The sequence below is a fragment of the Anabas testudineus genome, chromosome 13, assembly GCF_900324465.2.
Source record: "Anabas testudineus chromosome 13, fAnaTes1.2, whole genome shotgun sequence".
Classification (NCBI taxonomy): domain Eukaryota; kingdom Metazoa; phylum Chordata; class Actinopteri; order Anabantiformes; family Anabantidae; genus Anabas; species Anabas testudineus.
This window is the reverse complement of record NC_046622.1, coordinates 23552262-23570518: the sequence shown is the minus strand read 5'-3', so window position 1 is coordinate 23570518 and position 18257 is coordinate 23552262. Positions and strand designations below refer to the sequence as shown.

Sequence of the window (18257 nt, the reverse complement as noted above, 5' to 3'; positions counted from 1 at the left end):
GAGGAGGGCGCTTCTGTGTATAGAGGATCGTTTTTAGGATGTAGACTGCTCCAACTTGATGCATCATTTATACAAGTTGAATGTGCTTTCTATAATTTGTTCACAACAAAATTACATAGCCAGTGGAAACTGCAGTAAAATCATCAACCCACAAAACCACACTGAAAGTTCAAATGAAAATATGGCTGAACCATGTTACGTGAATTTCAATACAGCAGCTCATAATGTGACTCAGAAGCGTGCGCGGCCCCTGTCTGTCTGTTTGGACCCCCGACAACTATGGAAATGTGTTGGACGAGTCAGCACATGGTGTCCTTGGGGGTCTCCTTTCAGACATGGATCAGGGCGTCAGTCAGCTTCTGGACAGTCTGTGGTGGTACTTTGTGGTGTTGGATGCACCAATACATAATGTCCCATAGGTGCCCAATTAAATTTAGGTGAGTGGAACATGAGGGTCAGTTAGCAACATCAACATGTTTGTTATTCAGGAACGACCTACACACTCTGACCACATAGGGCTGGACATTGTCATGCCATCCTCGTGGAATGTGTTTCTGACCACATGATGAAAACGTACACGCCAGTAGCCTGCTGGAGGCCGTTTTGTAGGGTTCTCACAGCACTTCTGTTGCTCCCCCTCCTGCTGCTGTAGTGTTAGCCTTCTACAGTCCTGTCCAGCTCTCCTGGTAGCTTCTCTGTGCTCCTGAGACTGTGCTGAGAAACACAACTAACTTTCTTCCAACTGCATGTGTGAATGTACCATCTTGGAGTAAGTGGTGCAACTGTGCAACCTGACTGAGCTGCATGTACTGTCTCATGCTACCAGTAGTAACAAGGATAAGTTGAGAAGAGAGCCCTTGTCTGTGACCACCACATGTAAAAACTCTTCCATTTTGGGGCTTTGTCTTGTGTTTGTCTCGCCATTTCACCTGCCGTCACTTTCATTTGCACCAATAGCAGGTGAAACTGCTTCACAACCACGTGTGCTTCCTAAAGGGACAGAGTGACGTGTCTGAAGTTGAGTTGACTCTGTTTTACTGTAAGGATTAAGCTTTCCGTTAATAGTACAATAACAATATTAGTTCCGGTGAGCTTACTGCAGGATGTTTGTATGTGATTAGGTTCGACTCTGCGGGGCCTCAGAGAGTAATGAGTGATGAGGAGCAGCTGCTGAGGGTGCAGGAGCTGATGAGGGGATGAGTAGCAGGTGTGCACAGCAGGAAACCACACACACTCAACACAAACACAGAGTGAAACTAATGGCTGTGGCTGTGTCAGGCGCTCAGCTGCAGTTCCCCATGTACGTTGGAAGTCAGTGTGTGTTTTCCAGTGGCACCACATTTAGTGAATAAATGCTGAAATGCAGAAATGTCACTTGTCTCTTCCAGCAAGGAGACAAAAACATCAGGAGCCGTATTCACAAACCTTCTTCAGCCTAAAGGCTAATGCAGCACTTCCATAGCTTCATAGTGTGTCATGTCTTATTTATTTTCTCTGGGCGTTCAGACCATACAGAGCAGACCTACCCATCCGTCTTGATATAAGTGATGTGACACAAACATAGAATCTTTAAATTTTATTAGAATGACAGTTTTTAGTGTATACTATATGTTAATCTATACTGCTATTGAAATAGATAAATGACCAATAATCATTATCAGCTTATAATATATTCTGTACAGAGAGAACAGGTAAACTATTAGAGTGTGCTAATCATTGAGAACACATTATTATATTTGTTTCTTTATTGTGATAAGTGTTAATGGAAGTGAAGAATCTAAAAACAGACCTTAATTTTATGGCAATATCCAAAACACATAATTTATATATATATGTACATAGATATAAGATTAATTTATAACAATTAATATAATATATAATTTAACATTAAAGTATAATTTAACAAATTATTATAGATATGAATTCTAATATAAATCATGTTATTATATACTGTAACACTATAACACTGAATGTTACAGGAACCTCCATCATATTGACTAAATAAACTCTACTATTATTCAATCAGTCCAAACACAGTCTGAACACCAACTGAACAACCTACAGATGAACAGACCCATAAGTTCTCTTGTGTATTAATAGTATAATAGTTCAAATCCAAATGCTAAATAGCCAGTTTTCTTAAAAATAAATAGCCAATGAAGTTTGAAATACCAGAAAGAAAGAACCTTTGAAGCCCATATGCATCAAATGTTACTTAACTGAATACAGTCACTCTGTGACTCAGATATACAGTGATTTTGAATTAAATCAATGTTACGCGTCACACACACATATATATATATATGTATATATGTATATATGTATATATATATATATATACAGTTATAATACTGTTAATACTAATGTAACAAAAGTTAACAAAAAGGGGTTTCAATTAATTATTTAGTAATTACATGTAAGAATTTACACGCTGAATTAAGTTGCCAGTAGTTGCTGTAAGACCCAGGGAAAATACATAGAGTCACTAACACTCTGTTTATTCCCAGAAACATGCTGTAAATTCTCCCACACTCAGTCATGGAGGCCCTGGGCCATGCAAATACTCAACGGCACACTGAGCATTCAGACAGAGAGCGAAAAGGTTACGCTGCATGGAAAAGGTCAGCTACGAACAGATCAGACTGCAGAGGGGCCTTGAAGAAGGATGATCTGCTCCCAGACAAAAGGCACATTTTAAAGCTTCTATGACTAGACTCGACTATATCGAGACTGTTTCTCTTGGACTTCTAAAACCACAGTCAGTTTTCTCCTGCTCTTATCTGAAAAGGCTTCTTGTTTCACAGTAATCCTGTTTCAAGCTTGTGTAAAAATAACACTTCTTAAGTTGTTTCCTTCATTCGAAAGGGAAAAGAAGAAGCCACCGGATCACCGCTGCAGGAACTGAGCTGTGCTGATTAAGTGTGCTGTCCAGTGTCAGGAGTGCATCAGGATGCTGTGGCTGTAGCTGAGGGAAAGTGGAGCGTCACGTTGCAGTGCTGTGAGATGTGATGTAAATCTTAATGGTTACATTAAGGTTTCTATTCTAGTAGAAAGCTTAGTACAGTGTAAATACTGCTCCTAAGAAACACTAGCTAATCTATGTATAGCACACATTAGAAGATGTGTAAGAAGTTGTGTGTATCCACCTACTTAGAAGCGGCTGGAGAGTGTAGTGGTAACATTGCTGCCCTCCATGTAGAAGACTGGGGTTTGAATCCTGGCTGTGGCCTACCTCCAGTAGGCAAAACCTCCTTATGCTTTCCCTGCTTTTCAATACATTTGTCATTCAGGAAACACACTGGCCACACAGGGCTTTCAGAGACACAAACATAATTACTTACAGTAGTAAAAGATGACCAGAGCTGGATTCTGGTCCTGGGAGGTCCTGGGGCACATTCCACAGGGCTGTAAAACTGTAGTATAACCTTGGTTTTGTTTGGCAAAGCCTCAGGGTGCCAGGAGCCGAGGCACCTGGAATTCTGAGGCCTGGGATCAGGCCCCAGGCCTTCAGTGCCTCAGACTTAGACCACAACTGTTAAAGCCTCAGAAAATTCCCTAATGTCTCAGAAAACCTCACATCTTGTCTTGGGCCATCAGGAACCTCAGGAGGGGTGTACCCTGCATCTTTCCAAGGCTCCTTCCTGTTCAGGCCTCAGGGCACGGGCCCTACTAGCCTGCTCCCAATCCAGCCTTGATTCTGATGTGATGTGATGCATTATAAACATTTTTATTAAAACATAAAACCACATGTAAACATCCCATCACAGTTACTTCTCCAATGTATTTACTATGAACATGGAACGTTCAATTCAAATTAGAATACTTTTCAGTGAAATAGGTTTTAATTGAAAAACATGATCAAACCAGTGCTCAGTGAGGTTTAGATCATTTTTCTCCATGAGCGGCCGCCAATAGTAGGCAGCTAGTAGCTAGAAGATTAGCAGATCTTTTCTCCCTCCTCTTTCCAGTGACAGCAAACGCCTGAAGCAGATGTCCCTGAGCCTGGTTCTGCTGGAGGTTTAACAAAGTTTCTCCTCTCCACTTTCACTGAGTCCTGGTCAAGTGGGATTTTCTGGGTAATTCTGTAAGGTCTTAATCTTACTGTGTAAATTGGGATAATTTTTGTTGTGATTTGCTGAATAAAACTGAATTGTTCAATGTAATAACAGCTACTAACCACACAGGAGCAGACTTGAGCCATGGTTCATGCTGCACACTTAAACTGAGTGTCAGCAGAAGAGCTCCAGTGGTCGAATCATATTACTGTCTCAGTCTAACATCCATTCCTCTTCTTTTGTGTTGATGAAACGGGACATTTGAAATGATTTCTCTGAAAAAGAGAGAATCTGGAACATGTTCCCTGCTGTCGCTGTGATCCAAAGACAGTTCTGCTGATTTTCTCATTATAACGTTTCACAATTTTATAGAATCCATTTCATATTATACAGGAAAAAGATCATGATATTGTCTCATTACTGGGCACTAAATCTCTCCAGTTCACCATGTTTTTACAGCTTGCTATTAAAGTGTGAGAATTCTGAACATTAACTGTGTAAAATTTGGGTTTAGTATTTTAATACTGGAGGCTTCTGGTTCTGGCATTTATTCTACAAAGAAAGTAACAAATCCAAGTGCAAACAGACCAACCACTCTTAATGGATCAGTCCAATACAGTACACGGAGCTCTGCCCTCTTGGAACGACTCAGCCTAAATCTGCTCTAGATAGGGCTGAAGACTGATGACTAAACCCGATTCTGCTCCACAATACCAAGGTTCATACATCACCAGGTCTCACAGAGACCAGACCACTGGTGCATTCATGTGCTCTTCATAAGAATTCAAAGTAAAACAAGTGTCCATGTCCATTTACTAAACAGTTGATAAAATCTATCTATAGATATATTCTCTGGTCTCTATAGCAACAGTTTAGTCAGGCTGTAGGTTGATGGACATTCTAAGGTGATGTTTATGTGTGACACATGGAAATGAAAGTTGTATCCTGCTTAATCTGACACAGTCAAATTTATTGTGTTGTATCCAGAAATCAAGATCATTGGAAATCATTTCATGTCCTTTACAGAATCATCATCATCATCATCAGTTTCATTATGTAAGAAAAGCACAACTGTGAAAACTTAAATTAAACTTTATAATTTAACAACATAACAATGAAAACATTTTCTGGATTCTCACCACTAACTTCATGAAAAATCAACATCAAAAGCAGCATCTGGCTTCAAAGTCACCTTGGGTGAAGTAAAACCTCTTTAGAAGCTCCAGACACTGTGGTGGCGATTACAGCTTCACTGGGGGCACAGCGGAGAAGAATCATTGAACATTAGTTCAACCGGGTCAAGACAAAAATTCCTTATTCTAATAAATCAGAAATAAATATCAATCTCTGTCAGTACTGATGAACCTTAATTCACAGACTGAAAAATGCAAATAACAATAAGTCATTAAACAGAGCAGGGTTTCTTTGTCCCTTAGCATAAAGACTTAAAGAATGGAAAGTTAGTGTCACTAAATACACCTAGGGTTAGGGTTATGATGTATCTTGTGTGTATAGTCAATACAAGCCTGGAGCTCATACTTAGACAAAGGTTCATGTGGATCAATGGAAAAACTCTTTGATGCAAAGTTGAGCCAAACTGTGGCAACTACAGTATAATGATGCTTACCTAAACCTAAAACTGAATATAATAAGCTTCATACTAGTACTGGTTGTGACATGTATCTACAAAGAATATTGTTGAATTGTGATCATGTGTGTGATAAGTAATTAAATCTAGTTTGGAAATATATGCCTATCTTAAGCAACCTCATCACTTGACATATTAGCAGCTTACACCTCACCATTAGATGATGCTAAACCCTTCACATTTTACACACTGTACCATTTTAACCACCATGATTCAATACTGTAAAATAATTAAAGTTGACAAACACTATGAGGGGACTTTTTTATAGCTCTGTAGCTACACTATGTTAGTTTACCTAATAAACCAACTATTTGGTATAATTTACTTTCCCCGAACAAGACAAATACTCTGGTCTCTAAACCATCGTGTCTCAACAGAAGCGCAACAGCTCCGGTCAAACACTTAACAGGCAGCAGAGGTTTTATAGACGGTAGAGTCGTCTATAAAACACCAGGGTTACTGGTTTGATTCTTGATTCCTGCTGGCTATATGTTGAGGTGTCCTTGAACAAGACACTGACACCACACAGTAGCACCGTCATCTACTGCAGCTGTCCAAACAACAATTTCCCCAAAGGAATCAATAAAGTATGTCATTATTATTAATTGTAAATGCTGTTTATGTCTTTTGTTGAGCAACCTCTAGTGGTCAAGTGAACAATGACAGTTATCACTGAGAAGCAATGATCATTTCACTGTTACATTATCAGAGGATGTACAGTCTCGACTGAACTGTCATCACTCGCGTTTCCTACTGTTCCTAAACTTAACCACATCTAAACCATAGCGCCAGCAGATGACAAGTACATTTTGTAACCACCATAACTCATTTGAAAGGCACTAACAAACAAGATCGACCTGACAACAGCATCAGGAAAAGCTGATCTTTGCAGCCAATATTCATAATCAAGACAGAATTAACCATGATCCTTTGGTGCAACTTTGTTTGGTGAGGTCAGGTAAAAGTTTTCACTTGTTCAGAAGCTGTCAAGATGAACCCTATTTCCATTTTGGACACTTTTAGTAGTTCACCTAGCGCCACCTTCACACTTTTAGCTTCACTACTGGTAAGGCTTTAACAACAGCAACACAGTACCCTGTTTGCTCCATTCTTAGATTTTTTCTCTTATATTGGTCACTGCTACCTCTTGGAGATCATCAACTGCTTTACCCTGTAGGTTCTCTAATATAACTTATAGAACATAAGCGTTAGAGAGAACAGCTGCCTTCATACCTTGCAGTATGATCATGTAACATTGTTAGTCACAGGTACCATTCACAGCATTCTTGCTTTGTCGTTCGATTCTTTGTGTGTTAACAGGGAACCTGTGGGGGCCCTTTGGTTGTTGGGATTAGAGAATGTGTGTCTTACGAACTGTTTATGATGGGCTTTTCTGGCCGAGGCCAGGGAGTGTTGACGCTGTGGTGCAACCACCTTCGATGCTTTTTTAAGCTTAGCAGCCAGCTCGGGGAACTGCTGGGTGTACAGTCGATCAGTGTACTGCAGTTCTGGAGTTATAAGTGTCTGACATTTGGCTTTGGTTTGTCTGTCTATGTGTGGGTTTAAGTTATAGCCCTGAATGACAGCAGCTCCGTACTGAAACGGCTTCAGCCCAGTGTCTTTTATCTGAGATGGGTGGACTGCGCCGCCATCTTTCAAGCAGGTGTTTGCTAGTTTGCCCTGAAGCTCTCTCAACTCATACACTTCCGTCTTCATCCGCTCTTGCCCAATCAGAGTATCCACTTTGTGCCAGAAGGTGGTGTTAAAGTGCAAGTAAATCCTCCAGTCTAAAGCATTCCACTTCTTGATTTTCTCTGCAGTGTTTGGTAAAAGTGGATGACGAGTTTGTTCACTGCGACTGTTAAGCTTAAAGGAAACCACATCTTTCAGGGACCAGCAGAGGGCATGTCTGAGCAAAATCATGGACTCATCGAAGTACTCAGAAATAAGAATAAGGTGGAAGTCCTGTTCAATGGCTGCAATAGCCATGCTGGCTCTCTCCTCTAAGTCCTCAGCATCAGCTGCAACGTTGTTGTCAAATCCAAAATCAAAAGCCAGGATGTTGTGAGCATAATGGTTTCCACCAACTGATGCATTGTAGTTGCTCCAACCGTTGTCCAGGAAGTCATCCAGGCTACGAGCCTTGTGGAAAGCTGGAATGCTCCTGTAGTAAATAAAGATGGACTCCATCATGGCCACAGGATTCCTCAGGATAGAAAAGTAGAAGCTATCCTTAGGCATCACTTTTGCCACCTAGAACACAAAATAGATTGAAATTGTTTTAGATTTAATATATTTAAATAACAAAATGGTTCATATTTCATTTATTTATTTATTTATTTTGTAAATGTAAAATGTAATTAGCATATTAAAAGTTTCTAAAAGTTGTAATTCCCTGTCAATTATTTTACTTTAAAAAATAAAATAAAGTAAATTGTCTTCAAGGGAAATAAAATCTAAATGACAATGAATGAAACATATTTTAATAATTTCCAGAGCCAACATGCAGCCCCATGGAAAGTTGCTTTAGCATTTAATTCCCATTTGGGTGATTAAGTGGGGTTCATCAAGATGTGACCAGTGTCGTCACATTTATTTCATACTCTTACACATACTCTTGTGTGCTCCACTAATTCCTTGGTCTCAACATTATTCCACATATTATTCTGTAGGTGCAGTGTTGAAAGTTCAGCTTTGCACCAACCAATTACTTCACAAGTCAAGGCAAGTTAACATAAGTTACAACTATAGGTAAAACATAGGTTTCCGTGATGAAACTAATAAATGTATTTGCTTAAGTGTGGACATGGTGATTCTTCCTCATGCACTTTACTACTCCCCAACACTGCATATGTCTACACAAAAAGGTCCCACGTGGGCTCTGAGCACCTCTCACCCTACCTCATCCCCATTGTCAACTCACATGTCCAAGCCCATCTGGGACCACAGTAAGCCTATGGACACATTTCTGAACCTTACTCACGTTGCCCAAACGAGGCCCAAATGTCAGCCTATCATTAACCAATCTGGGGTCCACATGAATATACTGGCTGGGATCAAAGGCAAAATGAGACCATGTGATTTCTCCTGGATTTTTTTTTTTTTTTTGCTTACATATCGTGTTGTGCTCCATGTGCAGTCCATATGTAAACTGGGCTGGAAATTCAGTCAAAGTTTTGTGATGAAACTTACCTCAAATTTTCTAAACCTCATGTGGTTACACATGATGTGGAACTCCTTCACACTTCTGCTGCTTACACCTTCAACAAAATTTGATGTAAAGGGGAACGGGTAAAATAACTGGCTGTGTTTGTTCAGAGGGAGAGCAAAGGTCAGCTTCCTGCTTTCGCCGTAGCGATACAGGATGTTGAGGATGGTGCTGCTGGCCGTTTTGTGTGTCTTGAGGAAAACAATGTGAAACTTTGGGTTGCAGGTTGCTTTGGTAAGTACGCTGTTGATGTGAGTCTCTGAAACACTGGATGGAGTGGGAGTGTTCATGAGCCTTTTATGTGTGCTGACAATTAAGCCCTTTCTAGTACCATGGAGGACCGAAGAACCTGGAACTTCAACGGCTGGTTTGTCTCCGTGTTTTTGAAGCAGTTTTCCAGGTGAAACTTTTCTTGCCTGAGAGCCCGTTGCAAGGCTGATGTTTTTATCCACATGTTTCCACAGAATATTGTCCAATGACTTTCCATATCCCTCATTCTCATGGTGAGGATCCGCTGTTGTTTCTGTGTGTAGCAACCCTGCGTCCTGGTTTACTGCCAGCGAGGACTCAGAATGAAGGCCTTCCCAGATGTTTTGCAAAGTAGGAAACAGGTGCTGTTTGTTGACAGTGAATCTCAGACGTGGGAGTCCTGTCAGCTTGTCACTGGAAGAAGTCCTAAACACAGTCAGCATTATGTAGGAGTCAGAAACCTACTATGCTGTAGGAATTTTACAGTGAGTGTGACTTTACCTGGCCTGATGGGCGACAAAGGTCTGAATGGCGATACAGACCACAAGCAGGACCAGCAGTATCCACAGGTAGTGATGCCTGCTCCATAGCCCTCTCCTCAGACACCTGCAGGTGGTGCAACATACACACATCAGTCACACACATTTGTCCTCTATTACACATTTATTTATTGCACAATGAACAACAATTTTTAAATCTTGCTTGAACTGGACCACAAAATATTTTGAAATGAAAACACTCAGCAGCTGCAGCTGGATGGTAGCCCCCCCTCTGGAGACCTGGTCCAGAGCACAGCATTGTCAGTATGAGAGAACACCCTTCTGCCATCACAGCTTTTCCAGGAACTTAAGCTGCCTCTGGGTGAAACAATATATCAAACTATGAGAGAATGAATTTTCCATTTTAAGACTGACAGAACTTCAGTCTTTATTCACAATGTCTCGCCAACAAATGCTCTCCTGATCACCACGTTTAGAAAACTCTGCTTCAAATAAACACAATTCGCCATGGTTTCTAATTTTACTGCTTTTTCATTTCTGTTCCATTTAACCTACTGCACTGGTTCAGTGGAAGATATGGACTGAATAATTCAGTCCTAATTATTATTATAATTAGCAGCAGCTTTAACAATTTACTGGTAAGATGTTCCAACCGACATGCTAATTCACTAGACCAATTTATTCATTTTACTGATGTTTGTACCTGAAACAAATGGAGTAGGTCCTTATAAGTTCAACTACAATCTAGGAAAGGATAAGAACAGCAGAGCAGCAGGAGGGAAGGACTTGTTGGAACATAGTGGATTCATTTTTAATTGCATGCCAGCACTTGTTTAAGTTGTTTATTGTAGGTTTAATAGAAATATTTTTAAAAAATGCTTTAACATAGTTAAGTTCAATATCTAACATTCTCAGTCAGCTCCTAACTTAGCCTAAAATGTCCCAGGTCAAAGTTCCACCATAAGAGGTGTGGTTAACCCCGTTGTTTGGGACGACACATTATTTTAAAAGCTGTGATTAGTTAATCAAAAACTATTTTGTAATGACCAGAGTGAAACGGCTGCTTTGTGTGATAGCTGATGGGTCTGTTCATCTGTAGGTTCAAGTTGTTCAGTTAGTGTTGAGACTGTGTTTGGACACCATGACGGAGGTTCCGTCGGAGCAGTGTGACGGAGGTAACATTTAATGTCCCCTTGTCATTTACTGTTAATATTAAATCATCTGCCTCTTGGGTCTTGGAGATATTCATAAAATTGAGATTGCGGTCTTTGTTATAATATAGGAAAAAGATATGCTCTTCATGATAATGGGTATAAAATGATAGGCTTAGTATTGTTATGGTTTAAGTATTAATGCAGCTGAATGTGAAGAACTCTCTTTCCAGAATTTAATATAAGCTGATACTGATTACTGGTCACACTATTTTAATAGCAGTATTGATTCATATATTTGTCTACACTGAAAACTGTCAGTCTAATAAAAAAAATGAAAGATATTTTGTGAGACTAAAATATCTTCATTTTCTGATGGTGTGATGATGTGTTACTTCAGTTATATAAAGAATGTTGGGAATGTCTGCTCTGTAAGGTCTGACCGTCCAGGGAAAATGAATGAGGTACATCACAATATCAAATCACTGCCATAGTTTGATAACTCTACTGAAACAGACACAAGTCACTTTTTTAGGTTTCATGTTTTAGTTTCTAGTGTTACTGTGTTGGGTGGGAGATGTGAGCCCATCTCTAATGAAATGGACCACAAACATTATCCCTACCTAATCTACGCTGTGTGTTATCGCTGACATTTAGTGTTTGGAGAATATTACTTCTACCTCTGTTCTATAACCTTAAAGCTCTTCACTCTTTGCACTGTGAATAATATTTAGGAATTTCTATGTAAAAAATGGCTTATGTCTTAGTGTCTCATACCTGCTGAAGTCACCCAAATCTTTTTGAAAAAATTAATTCAGAATTTCTAAATTATCACTGAGACCCTTTAATGTGAACAAAGCCAATGTCTGTGCTGCCTGCGCCTGTAAAACTGACACTATTGGTGCTATACGCAGCTTACAGCACCAAACGTGCAACAGTCCTATATGATAGACATAGATTGTGGCAGTGATCTTTAATGTTGCATTTGCAACGGGTTAAAAATCCCCTGTTGTGTCTATACCTTTTATGTCCTCTCTACCAAGCTGTCTCAGGCTCTGCTCTTCATCACTGTCAGTTGTTAAATCCAACAAGCCTTTTAATACATTGGTCTGTGTTACAAACGGTTCTAGAACTTTTTTCACTAAACATAACTGTTTCAATGTTATCATCGTCATACTGTACCTCCATCCAGTAATACAACTCCAAAGGCATGCTGCTCAAGACAAGTAAACTCAGTTTGTTGTAAAATGAGCTGAACGTCCTCTTAATTTAGGTATTTGAGCTGTAGAAAACATACAACTACTGATTTCTTTTGTTTTTATGTGTTTGTCGTAGTAACCATTTCAGAGGAACACCAAAGTATTGTGAGAAACTCACCACCATAGCCCTTAGGGGGCTCTCTATTCCACAGAGCCAAAGTTAGAGATAGGATCTATAAATGGAAAAGACTTAGATCAATAGCGAACTTTGCATGAAGTGGCTGACCTTCCAAAGTTAGCCCAAAAGCATGTCATCGTTGAGGGTATCTGAAAAGATCCCACTAAAACATCTAAGAAACTGCAGACTTGTCACCTCAATAGAGGTCAGTTATCATGACTCAACTATCTTATAGACACTGGGAAGAGATGTTATCTGTGTGAGAGTGGCGAGTTGGAAACAACTGCTAACCCAGGAGAACATTAAGGTTCATCAGCACTATGTCCCTCTAAGCTTTTGGGACTAACTGATTCAACTGATGGAAGACAGGGGTTCCTTTACATAACCAAAATGCAGAATCCTACAAAGAGAGCATCACTCCTACAAGCAAGTAAAAGCATAAAATATAAAACAAATCTGTTAGTAATCAAAATATAATGATTCATTGAGCAGTGGCTTCCAAACTAACAAGAAATGCTTTTTGTTTCTACTCACATCCTCCAATAAACTGATGCAAAACTCTCTGTATTATCCTAGACAGTAACTCTCTCCTGCAGTCAGTGTTTGTGTCACTATGTGGACTTTTTTTTTTTGGAGTGATACTCAGTCTACTCTGCCAAAGTAGACTTGCGCCAAGATGAAGTGCTGGAAGTACTCAACAGCTGTGGGTACTGCTAGAATAAATACATACAAAGGCACACACACTACCACACCACGCTGTCCTCTCACTGAGGTCCACTTTGAAGTTTTACATCAATATTGTTCAATTCCAGTCCATTTGCAGTGCGTCAGACGTGGTATACGCTCCCCTCCAAAAGTATTGGCAAAATCGAGGTCAATTCCATTATTGGATGTAGACTGGAAACATTTCCTGGACCTGATAAACAACTGAGAAGATAGCACCTTTTAATTTGAACCCACCCATTTTTCATGTAAGCAGATTTATTGGAACATGTGACTGACAGATGTGTTTTGTTGTCTGTCTGTGTCCTATTACACTGATTATTTATACAATAAATAGCACTGAATGTCCACGCTCAGTTTCAGATTTGGGTTTTGTTCAGACTGCCCCAATAAAACAAAGCATTCTGTCAGTACTGTTGAAATAAATGGTAAATGCATTCAATATGGCTTTCTGCATCTGTGATATCTCCAAGTATCCCAGTATCAGCATCATCCTGCAATCAGTCAAAACACCAAGTTTTAGAAGCTAGAAGGGAGTAGCTCGGGTAGGCTTATGTGGGTTTCCACACTGCAGAGAAGTGGTCATTGGCTTTGTCATGTTCTGCTGGTTTGATGTTTCAGCACAGTCAGAGATTTCTATAAACAGAGCTCAGCAGCTCAACCACAGCTCCAGATGGAAAACAAATTAGACATTTGGTTTAGCCAAACCCAAAGTCCAAACCATGCTAAGAGACTGTCTTTGAGTTAGACTAGCAGTAGCAGGCCATTGCAGTTAAGTGCTTTATGTGCATACACACAACAATACACAATTCTTAATAGATTCAGGACAGATGAATACGAATAATCTCAGGGAGCAAATGCATTCATGTGCTGGGTTTCGACTTCATTAACTTTCCCAGTAGCTTCTGTTACATCACTCATCATATTGATCTCACCACTATTGTCACAGCCTTGGCTGTTGTGGTTTTACAGAGATGGGTAAGAAAGTATTCATAGGAAATGAGTGCTTGGAAAGAACTAGCAACCAAGCACAAACTCTGACATTTATGTATGAGTCATTTTGAACAACATGCCCCATGTGCAGAGCAGGGTTATTATGAAAGTAACTTCAGTGAAAACGCTAATTTTAAAACACTTTCATAAGCTGTAATAAAACTATTTTTTATAGAAAATATAAAACTACATTAACATGAAACTTATTAGTTTTGCCAGAAAACTAACTAAATCATTTTAATTGTATACATCATTCTATTCAAGACAGCATGGTGTCCAAAACTCTCCAACCATAGATGGCAATATAGTGTTAATGAATGAAAAGCTCTTTATCAAAAGGTGAGGTCACAGTGACAGGAAGAATGTGAGGGAGCGCCCTATAGAACTATGTCCAACTCTAACTGTTTTCAGGTAGCAGCACCTGAGGTGTTGAAATCTAATGGAAATGGAAAAACCTGAGGACCAAATCAATGGTCAGGCACTGAGCAATGTCAGTGTGCATCTGTCACTCTGTTTTGTGGTGTGACTCACACCACTAACACTAGTCGGCGGCTTTTCAGCCACTTCAGCATGTTGAATTGGCAGCAGACCAACGACCAGTCTGATTGGCTGTTCAGCTGTGGAAACCACTGCACCAGGAGAGATACAGACGTAACAAGGCAACACTAGGCGATGCAAAGATTGACCTTTGTCACTAGTCGCTAGTTCTTTCAAATTGGCTTGTTGTCTCTATGCCCTTAGCTTTGATTGACACACAGTTAGTAGGTGAGATAAAAATCTTTTTTAAAGGCCCCTATTGTTATGAAGACTGATAAAAGATTTAGTTAACACTCAAACAGTGTCCTCTGAAATCTCACCAGGAATTTAAGCATCTGAATGATATTATAAAACTCCCTCATAGACTGGGCTTGTTACCTAAATCCAATTCACGCAAAAGGTAATTACCTACAGACAGTTTACAACATCTCAGAAAACTCAATGTTTCCTTCACAGATGTTACAGCCACCTGAAGAACCCCTGTTCAAACATGCCTGTTTCGGCAGTTCACAGGCAACACGAGATGGCTGCTTCGGAAACTGTAGCTGCACTGCTGTAGTTGAGGCACCTGAGTGGTTCACCTGGACCCACTGCAGGAGTTGGCAGACCTTCAATGCAGAAAGGACAATAAGTCAAATGCATTGCTTTTAATATAGTGGGTCACGTAGTCAATGTTGATGTGCGCATGCACGGTACAAAGCATGCACACAAACCCCATAGTTTGGTAATATCTAAAGCATGTGCTAAATCTGCAAAACGATTTTCATACTCTATGAAAATGAGCTGAAACCAATTGTAGCTGGCAACTTCAACGCATTAGGTTTACACCACGGTGTGTTTTGAAAACTGGTCAGCAAATCTGTAAAATAGACCACATTCCATGCTTTCAGACATTGAGACTTAATGACGGGGAAAAAAGCCACAGGTTTCCCCGGGCAATGACAACATCTGGAGCCTGGCCTGCTGCTCCTCTCTCAGCAGCCCTCACAAACACACATGAACTTTTAACCTCTACGTGTAAGTGAAGAGGGAGCTCCAGGTAGGCAACTCCGGATTCCAGACATTTTCTGTGCTGGCAAACAGCAGGAGCTCACTCAAATACGCAGCCAGGGTAAGAGCTGATAAATGTGTCCCCCTGACTCAATGTGGACGCACACAGCTTCTAATCTGTCTCCGGGCAGAGAAATCCACACAGCCAGGTCACCCTGAGTGAAAAAATCACATTTACGATCTAAACTAAACACTGGACTGTTGATATGAAGGATAGGCAGAACGTCAAATCAGCTCATTGAAATGCAACAGTGCAAAGTGTTTGACTCAGTGTGAGTTACGTTTCAGGAGACTCACGTCATACTCACCACTCTTTTCACAACACTCTTTAATATAAATACTGCGTCGGTCACTAATTATTTACAATTCCTCCAACTTCCTCAAACTCCAAACTTCCTTCAGATGGTTCACATTAAAATCCCCACAGGATAGTAGGTAACTGTACTTTGAGCTGCTGGGAGGCTTTAACGTGTAACATCTGTGAAGGAATTAGAGACGACACTTTAAAACAAAAAAGTGGGAAAACAAAAAAAAAAGTGGAGTAGACACGAGGAGGACACGAGACTGAATATTCATTTAAAAACATCTATAGTTAAGAGCACGGACTCCAGCTGCTAAGCAAGTTTTAAAACTGCTATTAAAGTAAGCTTATACTGTATGGATGGATTACTGAACAGGCCCAGGGGCCCACGTGGTCATGGGACCCCTTGAGACACATCACTAACTAAAAGGGGGATGCAAAAGTACAAAGAGACAGAAACAACATCAAAAGACATCAGATCACTAAGTAGAATTACTGCGTTGTGGTTGTATACCTCCACTAACCAGTGACACATCTGTCCAGATACATATTCTGTTGCATGGACAACCTGAAAACATAATGCCTCTGGCCCCGGCTATTACCAGCTCTGAAGCATAAAAATAGACACAAATTGACTAAAAATAGATGTAAAACTACCACTAATGTGCACAACTAAATATAAAAGCAAAGTGACTAAAAACAACAGCATGTGCGTCTTGCTTGTGTGGACGTCCACTGTCTAACTGACAAAAACCTGAGTGGAAAGTAACAGTCCGCTGTGTCACATTAGCAGTGTTAGATAACATGAAGGAGACCTGAAACGCGTGTCCTGCCTTTACACCAATCAACTTTGTGGGTCAGGCCTGTACACCTCTCTGACCTTGGACTGGACTCTGGGTAATGAAACTAGCCCACGTCCAAACAAGCCGGACTACAGTTACAGTTATCACGTCCCATCAGCAGACTGTAATCTGATGCTGAGAGGCTAACGTTTCACTGGGATACAGTATCAGCAACACACTGAGTGACGTTCGCAGCAGCAGACGCTGATTTGCCCTTTTGATCGGGGTGTTAGTTCTTTAATGTGGACTCCAACCATAAAACAAACCTGTATTTGAACGGTTGTTCAGAACACCTGGGACACGTACTGTGTGCACGGCCAACATACAGCTGCCTGGACTGATCCCACCCTGTGTTCACTCTGACCCACTTCCTGACAGATATTCGCTACCACAGGAAATGAGCCTACCTAATTTAGTGGAGTTGGAATGTATTGTCACGGGAATAAAACACAAGACAGCCTGACCTGTTGGCCTCCAGTGGTGGAAGAAGTGCTCAGATCATTTACTTGAATAAATAATCCTGGTTTCAAAATGAATGGTACTGAAGTTCAGGAAAAACTTGATGTGTTGCACTTGATTATGGATGCATTTGATATTTTTAATAAAACATATATTTTAAATTATTTTAACTACTGTAAAAATTGTATTTAAGTACACTGAAAGTAAATGTACTTAGTTACTCTCAAGCACTGCTGGCTTCTTGGTTCATGCTGGTAAACTGGTGATAACAGCCAGCAGTTTGAATACTAATGTAATGTTTTATACACAGAAATATCAGTTTACACTAACACCTTTTACATTTTACACCTTTTACATTTCTCCTGTTGGCTGTTTTACAGCCTGCTGGTTCAAATACCAGTTCCACTACAGCAAAGTGAAGCGGCGTCAATCTGATGAGTTTCACTTCTGATCTGATCAGTGGGAAAGCTGAGTTTCAAAGTCAGAGGAAGCTGGGATGTCATCCTCAAACAACACACACTCAGATAGTACGAGCACAACTTCTGTTCAAGTGTCCCGCAGAAATCGCCACGCGAACCGATGTCGAACAGCCGAACATCCACATTGCTCTAAACTATTTCAATCTTGTTGTCTTTTCACTCTGGGACTGAGAGAACAACTGGACATGAGCGGACTTACGTGCTTATTGAGCTCAGAGGCTGCTCTCTGATCCATCTCCATCTCCGCGGTGGGGACAGCATCTCTGCGAGGCGCCCGACGCAGATCCAGCTCCGACTGTCGCTATCCCGGCTCTCCCTCTCTCTCTCCTCTCTCTCTCTCCCTCTCTCTCTCTCTCTCTCCCTCCTCTCTCTCTCTCTCTCTCTCTGTGTGTGTGTGTGTGTGTGATATTCGCTGTGGATGAGACGTGGCGCACGCAGCGCGCACGCAGCTGCTGTTCGCCGCAGGAGAAAGTTGAGAGCGGCTCCTCCAGGTGAGAGCCGGTCACCGTCACACTGATTCCAGCTGAACCCAGGTCAAACCACGACCCCGACCTGAACCCAGAGGAAAAGCGAAACCGTGTCAGTCATTCAGGGAAAGATGTTGTGCTCAGAGGAATCTCCATCATCCATTAAACCGCATGGTTTAACACACACAGCAACACTCCAGTCTATAAACAGTTTCATT

General features: G+C 40.7%; 1 protein-coding gene across 2 annotated transcripts; it reads right to left on the bottom strand.

Annotated features, from left to right (window-relative positions):
• Positions 1 to 5014: 5014 nt before the first annotated feature.
• gal3st2 (galactose-3-O-sulfotransferase 2) lies at positions 5015 to 17852 on the bottom strand. Of its 2 annotated transcripts, none has more exons than XM_026365268.1 (4): positions 17772 to 17852; positions 9662 to 9766; positions 8896 to 9586; positions 5015 to 7956 (listed from the first exon to the last, which is right to left on the bottom strand). In XM_026365268.1, the coding sequence occupies exons 1-4, from the start codon at positions 17831 to 17833 to the stop codon at positions 6979 to 6981; spliced, it is 1836 nt and encodes a 611-aa protein (XP_026221053.1). In that variant the 5' UTR covers positions 17834 to 17852; the 3' UTR covers positions 5015 to 6978. The 2 variants fall into 2 exon arrangements, with proteins under 2 accessions (XP_026221053.1, XP_026221064.1); XM_026365279.1 differs by having other exon boundaries at positions 8896 to 9574.
• Between the last annotated feature and the right edge of the window lie 405 nt (positions 17853 to 18257).